The 15,532-nt window shown below is 50.9% G+C and overlaps 2 protein-coding genes across 7 annotated transcripts in view; one reads left to right on the top strand and one right to left on the bottom strand.

Moving 5' to 3' along the window:
* smoc1 (SPARC related modular calcium binding 1) overlaps positions 1–4,421 on the bottom strand; it is a 37,917-nt gene extending 33,496 nt beyond the window's left edge. For all 6 annotated transcript variants that reach the window (XM_047046545.1, XM_047046537.1, XM_047046554.1 and 3 more), the window contains exon 1: positions 4,034–4,421. In XM_047046545.1, coding sequence (XP_046902501.1) covers positions 4,034–4,138 — 105 coding nt within the window. In that variant the 5' untranslated portion in view covers positions 4,139–4,421. The remainder of the gene's footprint in view (positions 1–4,033) is intronic.
* Positions 4,422–11,638: 7,217 nt separating this feature from the next.
* Positions 11,639–14,200, top strand: ccdc177 (coiled-coil domain containing 177). The gene has a single exon (XM_047046276.1). It carries the CDS (start codon positions 11,639–11,641, stop codon positions 14,171–14,173), a length of 2,535 nt encoding a protein of 844 aa, XP_046902232.1. The 3' UTR covers positions 14,174–14,200.
* Positions 14,201–15,532: the final 1,332 nt, after the last annotated feature.

Raw genomic sequence — 15,532 nt, 5'->3', positions numbered from 1 at the left:
TATCAGGAAAACTGAGCAACATGTCCAGTTCATGATGCCTTCTTGTGAATAGTGTAACTGTAACATGTTACATAGTAACACTGTTCCACTCTAACATGTTACACTCCAGCATGTACCACTTTAACATAGAACATGCAATATTTTAACATGTAACACTTTACAGTAATGTGTTAAAATGTAACATTTAGCATGTAATTCTTTAACATAAAACACTCTAACAGGTTACACTCTAATATGAAACATGTAACACCGTACTGTATACCATGTTACACTTTAATATGTAACACTGTACAATGAAACACTCTAACGTACAATCTGGCAAGTTTTATGTTCATATTAAATCTAGAATATGTTCGCAAACAGTTCAGATGAACGTCAATAGTGAGGCTTGAAGAAGACAGTGTGTGAGTCTGTAGCAGGTGTTGGGCCTTCTTAGAAGTTGGCCAGTGATAGGATTTAGGGATTGTAGGTCCGCTAGGCATCTGTTTCACTAGACACTATTTCTCACCAAACTTCTGTGAAGAAGTTTTCACACTTGCTCCCTGTTGTAAGTCTGAACTGAGTAAAGATCTAAGAGAGCAAGTATGAGACCGATAACCTCAGTGACATTGCTAGCATTGATAAAGTATTCGCTCCACGCAACGTCAAACTCATCTCTTTATTCAAGAAAACGATGCAGGATTATCCCAATCTAACAAAACATGTAATACTGCAACATGTAGTACTTTCAAATGCAACATGTCACACTTTAACGTGTAACACGTTACATGTAGGCTGTCAAGGTTGTGTGTTTCTATTCATCTTACGGTGCACTTTGTTCCCTTAGCCCTGTCAAGCATCGGACAGACTCCAAGGTCATGTTTGACTGACCAGAGAAATAAGTAAATATTGTAAACATGAAATTCAGTCTGACTCAATAGTTGACTCAGTTGGCTTGCTGCCTGTTTAAGAAGTAAAGAAAATCTCCCCTTTCCATTTGAAAACATTAAAAAGATATTTCAGTATTAATGAGGCGAGAAGTGTTTGTTTTTCGTCATCTCAGTTTGGATGCAGTGATAGTTTACACTCCCTGGCAAAGCTCCCACAGTGGAGAGCTGGAGTGAGGAGGGTTGAGGAGGGGAGGGATGGAGGGGAGAGGGTTGGGAGGGAGGGAGGGAGGGAGGGAGGGAGGGAGGGAGGGAGGGAGGGAGGGAGGGAGGGAGGGAGGGAGGGAGGGGAGTTGGGGAGGGCTGGGGGGATGGAGGGAGGAGGGCTGGGGGCTGGGGGGGGAGGAGGGCTGGGGGCTGGGGGGAGGAGGGCTGTGGAGGGATGTGGAGGATTGTGGAGGGTTGGGGAAGGCAGTTGTTGAGCAATCTGAGCATTTTTTCTGGTACTTAAACTCCATGAATCAGTTTGATAATTGTTTGATAACATAAGTCGTTCTGTCTCCTATTAGGATTATGGATAGTTAGAACTGCCACGTTCATCTTGCCTACATAAAAACAGACATGTTATGACTAAAATGCAGAATTGCAATGTGTGTATGTGTGTGTTTGTGTGCAGTGGTATGTGTGTGTGTGTACATGTATATGTGTGTTTGTGCATGTGTTGTGTGTGTGTGTGTGTGTGTGTGTGTGTGTGTGTGTGTGTGTGTGTGTGTGTGTGTGTGGTGTGTGTGTGAGTGACTGTGTTTGTGCGTGTGGTTTGGTGTGTGCATGTACCCCGTGTGTCTAGCATGTGGTCATGGAAGCCAGATTGCGTCTGGATGTTGTGTGACTGAGCTCCGTGTTATCTGCAGTGTTCATGGTGAGAGAAGCCGGAGATGCTGGGGTCGCATCATGGCTCCTCTGGGGGGGGGGGGGGGGGGGGGGCGAGCAGTATGGTGTCAGCTCTGCAGCCCGCGGTATCAGCGTGGGCTGCAAGAGGGGGTGTCAATTCTGGGATTTGAGGCAGCTGTGAGCAATGCTAAAACAATCTGTGGTCAAACCTAAGGGGGGGGAGAGGGGGTTGTGGTTCCTCCTGACTGTGAAGGCTGTGCCACAGGGTTACTGATGTGGGCGCTGGGAGAGTTTTACTGTGATGGGGGATAGGGCTGAGGCGTACTGTAACTCTCTCTCTCCTTTTTTGTGTACGTGGTGTGTTTGTGTGTGGGGGTGGTGGTGTGTGAATATGTGTGTGTGTCAGTATTAATGACACTGTGATGTACAGCTCCCATTCAATTGGAATCTAGGATTTTATAAGGAAATGCCTGTTGTTGGATCTTTTGGATGAATGACATAATTAAATCGTTTCAACTTATGAGATTCCTCTATCTGACCACAAGCATTACCGTCCATCTGGAAAGTGAACACATTCTATCTCCCCTCTCTCCTCCTTCTACTCTCTCTCTCTCTCTCTCACACTCCTCTTTCCCTCTCCCCTCCCCTCCCTCCTCTCTGTCCCTCTCCTCTTCTCCCTCCTCCCTCTTCTCCCACTCCTCCCCCACTCCCTCTCCTCTCCTCTCTCTCCCTCTCCTCCTCTCTGTCCCTCTCCCTCCCTCCCTCTCCTCCTGCCTCTCCTCCTCTCTCTCCCTCCCTCTCATCCCTCTCATCCCTCTCCTCCTCTCTCCTCCCTCTCCTCCTCTCTGTCCCTCTCCCTCCCTCCCTCTCCTCCTGCCTCTCCTCTCTCTCTCCCTCCCTCTCTCCCTCTCCCTCTCCTCCTCTCTCTACCTCTCCCCCCACTCCCTCTCCTCCTCCCTCTCCTCCTCTCTCCTTGCTCTAAGTGTGTGGTCATCTGTTGGGCCTCTGGCTGGACTGTGTGTGGACAGAGGTTGGTTTATCTCTGCACACGGAGAGAAACAAAGAGGCTCAGGAGGAGGAGAGGGTGAATATGAGAGAGAGGGTCAATAAGAGACAGAGAGAGAGAGAGAGAGAGAGAGAGAGAGAGGAGAGAGAGAGAGAGAGAGAGAGAGAGAGAGAGAGAGAGAGAGAGAGAGAGACAGAGAGACAGAGAGATAGAGAGAAAGAGAGAGAGAGAGAGAGAGAGAGGAGAGAGAGAGAGAGAGAGAGAGAGAGAGAGAGACAGACTGAAAGAGAGAGAACAAGGAGAGAGAGGCAGAGAGGGTGAAAGGAGAAAGAGAGAGACTGAGATTTACAAATTGTCCCACACAGATAAGAGTGACTGAGAAAGTGAAAGAGAAGAGGGAGAGACTGAGCTCATCCCAGAGTCAAATAAAAGAACCATTAGATCACCAAGCGCAAGCTTGTTAAAAAACTAGACTCATCAGGTGACGCTTAGACTGATTCGCCTATTAAAGCTTAAAAACCTAAAGCCAAAGCATCAGGATTTTATTTTTGAATAAAGTTAATCAAAAATATTTGTTCAGCCTTTATAATAGCACGTGAACTTTTTCTTTCGTGCAGCATTATGCAATACATTACCATTCTAATAATTACAAAAATCTGAAAGTATATAGGCTGTAGGCCATAGGCTACGTGAATACATGAAATGAGTCCTTAGAAATGTCCAAAAGTCACGGATATTGGTCCAAATGCAATTTCCAAGTCTGGTAACTGAGTTAGTAAGATAAAATGTACTTCAAAGCGTCAAGTAGCTTAGTAGCCTTTTCCATCAATCATTTTGTCTGCTCTATTTATACAGTCTACCTCTCTACCTTTCCCCGACTTCCAAACTTACCCGCTGACCCGCCTGCAAAGACAGTGTAGCCACCCGCCATAAGCTACACCTGTGCGAACTGTGCACTAAATACATTTTGAAAGCATTCGAGGGTGATGGCAAAAGTTACTCTTTTGCTCAGTAGTGTCATAGTATACAAAGAAATTCTGGAAACAAAAAGACACACCGATGACTTAGAAATCTAGAAGTAGTCGATAACATATAATTATGCGTGCACAATAGTTTAAGCTGACAAAATTATATAACTTATGTCATAACTTTAACCGCAATATCAAAAACTGCACATTGTAGCATAACCAGCTTTATGTCCGATTGGATAAGTTAGTCAATAGCAGACACCTTCAAGTCAAACACATTCCAGGTAGCGGTTGAAACTCACCCGTGAACCCGTCGATTTCTGTGCGTTGATCTGAGGCAGATGGAACAGCAGCAGAAATACAAAAAAGTGTGAAAAAGTTAAAATAGCGAAACCTTTTAATAACATAATTGACAGTTGTGGGGCACAGCAAAGGATGAGGAGGTAAGTGCTCGTTTTGTCCGTCAACAGGACTGACTGGGAAAAAACAACCCAAGTTCCAAATGTGACAACTTCCAAAAATGTCCCCTTTTCCACACGGTTTTCCTTTGTGGGTTTTTCTTTGACAGACGACAAGAACAGTATCTTCACATAGTGCCGCCAGGGGTCTGAGCGCTCATGAATAGCCAGTCACCATAGTGACAGATTTCCTCCACTGTGTACGGGCCTTCCGACCATTCCAAGTGCTACATGCGGAGTACCACTTCATCCATTGGAACTTTATTTAAAACCCGAGGGGGTGGGAAAGTAGCCTTGATTGACGCCAGGAAAGTCCAATAGTAACTGAGTAGGGCTTAAATAGCCACACCCCTTTCACTGGTTTTTAGTTGAGCTGCCATTAAATGTGAAATAATTAAGTGCTCCATAGACCCCATGCTCATTACGAACATAGGTGTGACCGACCATTTTTTTTTTAGTCATTTAGCAGACGCTCTTATCCAGAGCGGCTTACAGTAAGTACAGGGACATTCCCCCCGAGGCAAGTAGGGTGAAGTGCCTTGCCCAAGGACACAACGTCATTTGGCTTGGCGGGGAATTGATCCGGCAACCTTCTGGTTACTAGTCCGACTCCCTCACCGCTCAGCCATCTGACCAAAGGAACGAGTTTATATTCTTATAGCAAGGACGTGATTGTCGTTACAGAATATATGCGATGCCTAATTTTTCAGTGAATGTCCGCATAAGATTTATTTAAAGAGGGCATATGAGTGTAAGATCATCCCTGAGTATTTAAATTGTTCTACTATTGACAGTTGCATTTTATCCATTTAGCAGACACTTTTATCCATAGCAGCGTACAAATAGTGCATGTAGTAAGTACATCAAATAATCAAGATTTGGAAGTGCATAGTTCTAACAGTATTTCTGTGGTCAAAGTATAAGAATGATCAGTATTCATCGGGTATAGTTTAGGAATTCAAGGCAGGTGATTTATACTATTGTCATCCTATGAGTTAAAAAATAGCCTTCTGTTTTCCTTCCTAGTCACTCAATCCATTAACTACTAAATGGTTACAATGTAAATCATCACTGACAGAAGTTTTTATGTGTCACTAGCACATCAGCTAACCGTTCTGAGCAAGAGTTTGCAGTTTGGGGAAGAATGTGGGTTGGAATAGGTGGCTCATAGGATAAAAAACTCAGTTGATGTTCATTTAAGTGTTTCTAGGGCAACAAGAATGTTGTGTTTAGTTTACCAACAGACTTTCATAATTTGATTTAAAGACATATGCTCCTCTCTCATCTGGCATGTCCACATTATTATTTTTAAATGTTTCAAAATAATAATTTATCACACAGTATAATAAAAGCAAGTGTGAGCACAGGCGAAGATTCTCCATCTTCTTGGCTTCAAAATAACATTTTTCTCTCCTTCTCTCCTCCACACTTCTGTCTTCTTTCGTCTCTCTTCCTCTCACCCGTTTTCCCTCTCTTCTTTCTTCTCCTCCCTGTCTCTCCCCATTTTTCTCTTCCTTCTTCCTCTTTCCCTCTGTTTCTCCTTCTCTCTCTTTCTTGTCACCCTCTATTTTTCTCCCTGTTAAAGAATCTGTGTGGGTAAGCTAGCAACAAAGACTGTGTGTGCGTGTGTGTGTGGCGTGTGTTTGTAGTGCGTGTGTGCGCCTGTCTGTCTCTCTCTGTGTGTGTGTGTGTGCGTGTGTGTGCGTGCGTGTGCGTGCGTGTGTGTGTGTGCGTGCGTGTGTGTGCGTGTGTGTGTGAGGGAGACTGAGTGTTTGGTGCAGGTGTCCAGCCTCAGAGTGCAGGACTGGGCTTTTTAGAGCTCAATAGGTCCCTCCAGTCACCCTTCAGTGGAATGTGTGGCCACCCCCACCTACTACCCCCCTCCCCCCCAGCCCACCCAACCCCCCACCTGGTCAGCCCGTCAACCCACTACCTCCCAGGGCCCAACCCCCCAGCTCCCCACCCACCCAGCTCCTCATCCCCCAGCCCCCCAGTTCCTCACCCACCCAGCTCCTCATCCCCCAGCCCCCCAGTTCCTCACCCTCCCACACCCTTATCCCCCAGCTCCCCAGCCCCCAGCGCTTTGTCTCTATATGTTATTTCATTGTTGACTATGACGGTTCTGCGTCTCTCTGAATATGTCAGTGAAGAGGCTTGTAATTAGAGCTATTGAGCAGTTTGAATTGGCACAATTAGGGTCAACGTTAATGATCTCTGGGTGAGCCAGTGTCAACAGAGGGGCCTTCATCAGAGGGAGGAGGGATAGAGAGAGGGATAGAGGGAGGGAGGGATGGACATGGGGAGGAAGTATGGAGGGACGTGGAGAGGATGGACAGACGGATAGATGCCTCGTGGATGTGGGAAGATCCGACCAAGCATGACATGCTGGGAGAAAAAACACCCGAACAAGCATGATGTGAGCTGACATGGAGAAAGATAGTCGACAGGAAAACCGACGAGAAACTTGGAGTCAGGCTTATCAGTCCCCTGCAGACAGGCTGTGAGCGAGACCTGCTGTGTGGGTAGGCTGGCTGTGAGAGGCTGGATGAGTCTGGCTCTGGGTCTGGCTGCTGGGCTGGGGGGTCCCTCCTCTCCACGCAGGCCGCTGTGTAAAGTGGAAGCGGGGGGGGGGGGGGGGGGTGTTGGGGTTAGGGAGTTAGCGGGGGGGGGGGGGGGTGTTGGGGTTAGGGAGTTAGTGGGGGGAAAAGGACAGGGTGGGGGTAGGAAGGTGGGGGGTGGGGGCAGTCCACCCATGTCCCGTGGAAAGTGAATCTGGAGGAGGTGAGGAATGAGGAGTGCGTTGGTGGGGTGGGTAGGGGAGGTGGGGGGGGGGGGGGGGGGTTCAGCAGGAGTGTCTCACAGAATGTTAACGAGATCAGTTAATGTCTTCAGTCCCTCCCCCCCCCCCCCCTTCCTCCTCCTCTGCCCTCTCTCCATGCAACCCTCACCATAACAAAGACACACATTTTTCCAGAGTGTTGGACTGTTGTAGGGAAAGCATGGCTCACCACTTAATTCTGTTGTCATTTGGCCGAGCTTAAAAGACCCCTCTCTTTAAAATAAAACACACACACACACACAACAATGAACGAACACGCTGAATGGAAATGTATTTCCCAATTAGCGAGGGTGTCCTTCACAGGCTCTCTATTGGCCGTTCCCTCGTCGGCTTACACCAACCACATTACGCAGAAAATTAGCAGGTGTCTGTAGACAGACAGACAGAAGGATCAGGCCACCAGCCACCCAGCCTTGACCCTCTGAGGAGAAATCAACACAGATGTTCAATTATGTCATCAAGTTCAGGAAGCACAAGTCGCTCTCTGTTCTACGAGTTCAACCATGGTGTGTGCTGGAGGGCAGGGCGACTGCTGGACGTGCCAGCTTCTCTAATCCAAAAAAGAATTTAACAAATTGCCACCGTGTCTTTGATTAAAAGGGTCTGGTGTGTATGTTTAGGTTGACAGAGTGGGCTAACATGATTAACGTCATGGTGCATGTAGCGTCAGGTGTGGGGATGATGTGTGTGAATGTATTCCTTTATGGCTAAGAGAGGTCTGCCTGTTGAAGATCTGTTGGCCTTCCGGGAAAACTGGACAAGCTCAGGAATGTTTGAGATGATGTCACGGTCAACAAAAACTGAAGAAAAAAATCTCAAAAGATTGACATAAAAAGGGACTTCAAAAGGGATGAAAACGAGGTCAACCTGACAACCTTGTCACTCCACGGCCCTCATCTGGGCTTCATGTGAGCCATGTCCTTTACATGCACCGGCTACCACTCTCACAGGCTGCTGAATCTGGAGAGCAGGGCTGGACTGCTCGGGACAACAGAAAACAGGCCGCCCACAGCCATCCTTTATACACACACACACACAAACACACACACACACACACTAAGGCACATAAGCATGCATACACACACACACACACACACACACACATGCAGACACCCTAACAAAGATGACTGTAACATGGGAAGACAGAAGACAGAAAAGTGAAAGAAAGAGAGAGAAAAAGGAAAGAGGAGAAAGAAGGAGATACTGTAGAGAAGCAGAGAGAGAGAGAGAGAGAGAGAGAATGAGAGAGACAGAGAGAGAGAGAGAGAGAGAGAGAGAGAGAGAGAGAGAGAGAGAGAGAGAGAGAGGGAGTGAGGAAACTGGGGGTGTGAAAGGGGGTGTGAAAGGGCTATTGAGCCAGGGCTGGGGTGTCCCGCACCTGCACTGCCTATTATTTCTCCTTGTTTCCACACTGTCATCCACAATGGAGGATTCCTGGGGCCAGGACACATGCTCTCCGCGGGGCCCAGGACCCGGCCTGGGGCCTTGTGGGTGCCTAATTGAGCGTGCTGCTCTCCTGATTGAATTAACAGCTCAGTCTCTGGGACCTTTTCCCCCGACACAGGGACTCTGCACAGCCACATGGGAGCCCTCCACTGTCCCGCAGAGGAAGGGAGGGAGGGGGGGGGGGGGGGGGGCAGGGGGGAGCAGGGGGGGGGCAGAGAAAGCAATGGGTCAGGGGGGGGAGTTGTTGAAACTGTCAAGAGAACGTGTCCCTTTCTGTCGGCAGAGCGATGTTGGAAATGTGAACTGGGGGCAACGAAAGGTCCCCTTCTTCACAGGACAGCCAGCCTGTCTGCTCCAGGGTCCTAAAGTCCCTGCAATGTGAACTGCGTTCACCTCGGGAGAGCTGACTATGAGGTATAATGAAGTTGGGTACAGAGTACTGTGACACAGAGTATCAGGATGTTGGCTGTTATTACAGTATTAGTATGTTGGGTAAAGATAATTAATACTTTACATACAGAGTAGTATGACATTGATGATTTCACCCTTCCTCCACAATGTCCAAATCTATCAATGGAGCAATAAAGATGTGACGAGTGGAGGTGCAGGTCTGATTCATGACACCATGTATTCCTTAATATGATGTCCTCTAACCACACTGAATCCTTACATTACTTCCTCCTACCTTGACAGTCTGTTGTTCTTGACCTCCTGTGTCATCATCTTCCACCACACACAGAGGGAGAGTGGGCCCAGAGCTCCTCTCTGTCACCGAGTCGTTCGGCTGCCCTGCGAGTGGCGGGCCCTGGACTCCATGACTGGGCAGAACAGAAGAGCTCACCTCTCCATGAACCCCTAACCCAGCTTTGGGGAACATACCCCTGCACCAGTGAACTGTGCAGCCTCCACCCCCCCAATACCCATCTGCCCCCAGACCCCGCGCCCCCTGTTCCCCTGTTTAACAAGCTAGTCAGCACGTTCCCTGTTGTCACTGCTACACGGTGTACTTGGGGTACAGCTCGCGGGCAGGGCCAATTAAACTCGCACTGTTCTCTGCTCGGGGTCAGGAGTTTAGTGGGTCATCATCGCGGTAGATTCCCCCAGAGTTATCTAATCATGTCCCCTGGCCAAGCCTGGGGCCGGGGCCTCAGCACTCCTCACCTCACCCGGAGGGAGGCAGGACCTTTGGATCTTCAGGACGGGAATGTTATATTGTAGCCATAAAAGGTAGAGGTGTTTGTGTGATTTGGGTGTTTTGTTATATCATTTATAATGGCGTCAGGCTTTGATTGGGCCCACATCACGTTGAACCACCTTTTTGAACTGAAGAATTTGAATTGGCATGCCATGATTTTATTTTATTTTCAATAAAACGAAAGTTTATATTATAACATTTGTAATTTCATAAATTCGTTTTTTCATACACTTAGGCCTACATGGAAACGCTCGTGGTTATTGATGGACAAGTGCTTCTCTGACTGTAAAGTGAGGTGAAAGCGGCCCCTAGTGTCCGTCTTGGGTTGTTGCAGCTTCATGCTGACAAGACACGCAGACAGCACCTGATGGCAAAAATAACAGTGAAATGATGTTCCTTTTTCAGTACTATAAAAATAAACTTATCCTCAGAAATGTGTATGTTTGTTTACACATACATATATTTTAACCTGCGTAGGCCGGTTTAGTAGTTGATCCACGGATCAATTACTTGCAGGCAATTTTGTTTATGGAACATAATTACTCGTTATAGGCCTAAGGTTTGTTGAAAGGCTGCACAAATGATTGCCAACCTCTGTCCACGGGTTTTGCTTCAATATAGGCCTACAGAAAAAAATGAGCATAAACAACATATCTGTGGGCCTACGTTCTGTAAATAAATAAATAAAATCAAAACACATTAATGATTTAAGGTGGTGTAGATGAGTAAAGTTATAATTAATCCACTTCCGCTAAAATGCTTAGTGACCCTTGAATTATGTCTCGCAACAAATGTGAGCAAATGGCAGTAGACTAATTGCAGTGTGCAGTATATTTTTAGCATATGGTCACAAGCAGGCGGAGCTTAAGGATGCTCCAGACGCAGGGATGCGAGAGATAGCAGGTGGAGACATAGCTTGGTGCCAGAAAAGAGAAATTGACAGAGATAATATCACATCACCTTGGAGGCGTTAGAAAAATGTACATCTTCGGACCTTCATTTTGATGCGAGGGATTGTGAAGACGGCACTGATCTAACGCGAAAGGCGCCTTCTGTATTGCGTCGCCAGAGGCTGCGACGATGTGATTTCATCAGTGGGACAGCGGCTCAAGCCTTCTCTCGGTAACCTGATATTATGCAGGGTACGGAGGCTACTGTAAGCATTACATTTGAACAAAGCATCGGTGTACAAAACAATCGTCGATCTGGCAGGTCAGTCGCTGTTTCTGTGCTGTAGTGATAGCCTTTCACTATCATTGGTAAATCATCATCATTATCACCATCATCATCCTAATAATGAAGACGTTTTGTTTCGCATTATCAGACTTGATGTGAATCTGCAATTCAATCCTATCAGACCATCTGAAATATGTGTCAACAAACCCTATTTAATGTTTGGAAGCCTCTTTCAAATGTGACATGGGAGGAACCATCAAGTGAGGATGGATTGAGGCCTACAACCCTCAATATTAGTAATGAAGAATAGAGTATAAGGGGAATAAATATGCTACGCCACGTTTATTTTACGGATAATGTTACACTTTTTATTTAGCCTTTAGATTTTAAGTGCATGAAGCAATTTGAACCTTTCTCAGCAACTGCTAGCAAAGCCCTTCTGTGTGCATGTTGTGCTGAAGCCCCCCCCCCCCCCCCCCCCCCCCCCCTTCTCATTATAGTAGAATGTGGTCATGCAACCCCAGTGTCTGTCAGTGTTACGCAATTCCCCAGAAGCAGAGTGTCTCATCTGGTGCAAGCCCACAGGCTGTGTGAGTATGCGTGCATGCAAGCGTGCATGTTGAACTTGTGCTGTGTCCCTCCCCCACACTCCCAGCCACCCCACATCCCTCTTAAGCCCGGGTCAGAAAGCTATAATCCTCCTCTGATGGGAAAAAAACATCTATATTTTTTTGCTGTTCATTGTTGTCATCTCATAACTCATCCTCCCTTCCTTCTTCCACACCAGCCGACCATGGTGGACCCCTCGGAGGCTGACGATCAGAGCAAGTGCAAAGGCCCCCAGCTGGAGGCCCGTCCCCTGGCCCCTGAGGCCCCCAGACTCCCCAACCAGGCGGATGGCCGGGCGGCAGAGGAGGAGGGGGCCGGGGAGGGCCTGGGGGAGCCCACCCCCTCTGCCAAGCAGGCGGAGGGCACTGCTGAGTCAGCCCGGCCAGAGACGGGCGCCCAGAACGGCCAACCACAGAGCCTCGCTGAGCCGGAGCCCGCCCCTAAGCTGCACCTGGACCTGTACAACTTCGACTCTCCTCTGGCGGAGGGCAGCCGCTACGTGCTGACCAGCCCTCGCTCCCTGGAGGCGTGCGCCCGCTGCGGGGTGAAGCCCGTGGAGCTGCTGCCACGCCCGCTATCCGAATTCGCCCACGAGGCGCCGGGGCGGTCCATGCGTGTGGCGACGGGGCTGTTTGAGGTCTACGAGAGGGACCGGCACGCCAAACTCCGTCAGTGCAGGGAGGAGAGAGAGAGGATCGTCAGAGAGGAGAAGAGGAGGATCTTGCAGGCTGTCGTCAATGGCAACAGTGGCTCCTCCTCCTCCGTGGACCACAAGGCTCCGGTCGACTCTAGATCCTCCCCTGGTGCCCCCGTTCCCCCCTCTAAACCGGCCCCCAGCACCTCTGGCGTGTCCTCTGGGGCTGCCTCAGCCTCTAAGGCCAGCACAACCTCTAAGGCCAGCACAGCCTCTGGCCTCACCAGCTCCTCTCTGGCCCCCAAAACGAGCTCCATCACCTCAGTGTCGACCTCCAAGAGTGTGTCTTCTGCTAGGCCTTCGAAGGCCTCCGCCTCGGAGAAAGTGAAAGCTCCTTTCAACAGTCAGGGCCCGGCCACGCGTCCAGCGTCCACCGGTCCGCCCCCCGTGGTCCGAAAGGCCCCCGGCAGTTCCAAGTCCTCCAATACGTTCCCCAGAGCAGCGTCCAAGCCCTCGTCCTTCCCCAGGATCGGGGTTTCAGCCTCGTCTTCATTGTCCAAGTCAGTCATCCAGAGCCCCGTCACCCCAAGTGCCGCCCCCGTCAACGGTGTCCGACCTGGGCCCTTCCCGCTGCACAATGGACACCTGAAGCCCAAGGGCAGAGGAAGAAGCCATTCCATGGAGTCTCTTCAGAGGAGGATGGACACCATGTGCTCCTCCACCTCCACCACCACCACCACCACCTGCACCTCCTCCGAGTCCGGAGCCTCCTCCTCCTACAGCTGGGACGGACCGCGCGACCACTGGGCCAAGGTCTCCAGCCCCCGCGCCCGCACGCTGGCCACCTTCAACTCCCTGATGGGCCGCAGCCTGAGCCTGGGCGACCTCAGCCACTCGCCCCAGACCACCCAGAAGGTGGAGCGCATCGTGCGGGAGGTGAGGCGGCGGGGCCTGAAGGCGGTGCCGGAGCGCGACCGCAAGATCGCGGCACTGATGCTGGCCCGCTACCAGGAGGAGGACATCATGAGCCAGACGCGCTATGTGGCGCACCTGCAGTGGGACAGCGAGCGGCGCCTGGAGGAGCTGCGGCGGGAGCAGGAGGACCGCGAGAAGCAGCGCGCCGTCCTGCAGTGCCAGCGGGCGTGGCAGTGCCAGGTGTCCACGCGCCAGCGCCGCCTCAGCCAGCAGGAGCGCGACTCGTCGGCGGCCAAGCTGCGGCAGGCGGCCGAGAGCGAGGAGCGCTGGAGGGGCCAGGCGGAGCAGCAGGAGCGCAGCCGCCTCCAGAGGCTGCAGCAGGGGGCCAGGGAGGAGAAGCAGAAGAAGGCCCTGCAGGAGCAGAACCTCCGGGCCCTGGAGGAGGAGCGCGCCGCCGTCCTGGAGCAGGAGAAGCTGCTGCTGAGGGAGAAGCTCACCATCGCCGAGCTCAAGAGGCAGGAGAAGGAGCACCAGGCGCAGGAGGAGAGGCGGGGCCTCAACCGGGCCGAGAAGAGGCGCCACGCCGCCATCATCCACGAGATCGCCCGGCGGGAGGAGGAGGAGAGGGAGGAGTCGCGGAGGGCCGCCGAGGAGAAGCTGAGCCGCTCTCTGGAGAACTACGAGCAGATTGTGGAGCGCCGGGGCCTGGAGCTGAAGGAGAAGGGCAAGCGCGAGGAGAAGCAGATCCAGAAGGCCCGCAAGGCCGCGGAGAAGCGCGAGAAGCAGCAGAGGCAGCAGGTGGAGGCCCGGGCCAAGGAGGCGGAGAAGCGCTCCCAGCAGGCGGCCTTGGTGGCGGAGGAGCGCTCCAGGGAGAAGGCCCAGAAGGCCGTGCAGAGCCGGCAGGAGAAGGAGAGGCTGCAGAGGCTCAACAGGCAGCGCGTGGAGGAGGAGGAGCAACAGAGACGCCTGGAGCTCCTCCAGTCCATCGAGAAAAAGCTGGAGAAGAGCGAGCAGATCTTCAGGGAGAAGCGGGCCGTGCTGGAGAGCGCCCGCTCCGTGGCCAGAGCCTCGTTCCACGTGCGCGACAGGGTGAGGGAAGAGACCAACATGCGCACCTTTGACAAGATGGCCCTGGAAGCTCAGCTCCAAGCCAGCCTGGATGATAAGTAAACAGGCCTCCATCTCAAGGGCTACCGTCGACCACCAGTCATGCGCTTACAGACTCCATCCCATGTGTCATCGCTGGACCACAGTTTCAGACCGTCTCATGTGGAGTTATTGATCCCTGTGTGTTTCCTCCTCTCCCCAAAACACATCTTTATTGAAATATTTTCATTCAACTTGAATCATTCCTTGGTTATTGACATATCTTGAACTATATCAACTTCATCAAATATGAACCCCCCAAAAATATTGTATTATTTAAGTGGAAGTACTGGGACAAATGTACTTGTGGAAGATGAACCATTTGCCTGTACAAGAATATGTAACATGAGAGAGTTGCCCAGTGAAGTAAAACCAATGCTCCTCATGTCTCCCTGGTTGCCCCAGCTGCAGGACTGAAAGCTGAGCAGGAATGAAAGGAGTCATTGTTACCCAGGAAGCACAACTCCATGACAACTGCAGAGGCTCCCTACAAAGAAACTCCTTTAGGGTGGGAAATAAGAGCAAAGATGGGGGGGGGGGGGGGGGGGGGGTGGTAAAAGGTTGGAGAGCCCTGAGGAAAGGAGAGCGGTTTTTGTCTGCTGTGACGCAGATTGAGAGGCACCAGGCTGGTGCTGTGTTGACCCTTAGTGCTGACAGTGCAGCTGTACACGATGACATCATGTCAGCACTGGCCTGCAGCTGAGGAAGACAGAAGACCTGATCCTGCTGTCTAGGCTGTTCTCCCCCCTATCCCCCCTTTCCCCCCCCCCCCCCCCCCACCCCCCCCCTTGTCCCCGTTTTCAGTCAATATCAGGAAACCGTCAAGTGCTTAAGAGGTCCCGCGTCCACCCCCCCCCCCCCCCACCACCACCACCACCACCACCCCCCTCAGACACCAGACGGCTCATCCATGTCAAGGTGAACAGGTATGACACTGACCTCCTGCTTTCTCTCTAGGCATCGCTATACCTCTAAATCTCCACACCAAAACACCCTCCCACGCTGTCCTCCTGCCCAGTTGGCTCCCTACACACTAATCCCACACATCTGTCTGATTAAAAGAGAGAGAGATGGAGAGATAGGGAGAGAGAGAGAGAGAGAGATGGAGAGAGAGAGAGAGAGATGAGAGAGAGAGAGAGAGGGAGGGAGGGAGGGAGGGAGGGAGGGAGGGAGGGAGGGAGGGAGGGGGAGAGAGAGAGGGAGAGAGAGAGAGAGAGAGAGAGAGAGGGAGGGAGAGAGAGACAGAGAGATGCCCCACACAGAGGCTTTGCCCTCATATGTAACAGTTGCCATGGCGACAGCAACAGGGATGAAGCTGAGTGAAGCAGGATCGGAGACTGCTGGAATGCGTGGGAACTGGAGAGACCTGTCTATGGGGGGTGG

The sequence above is a fragment of the Hypomesus transpacificus genome, chromosome 3 (genome assembly GCF_021917145.1).
Source record: "Hypomesus transpacificus isolate Combined female chromosome 3, fHypTra1, whole genome shotgun sequence".
NCBI classification, from domain to species: Eukaryota; Metazoa; Chordata; class Actinopteri; order Osmeriformes; family Osmeridae; genus Hypomesus; species Hypomesus transpacificus.
The sequence above is the reverse complement of the archived record's forward strand: the minus strand, read 5'-3'. Positions and strand labels throughout refer to the sequence as shown.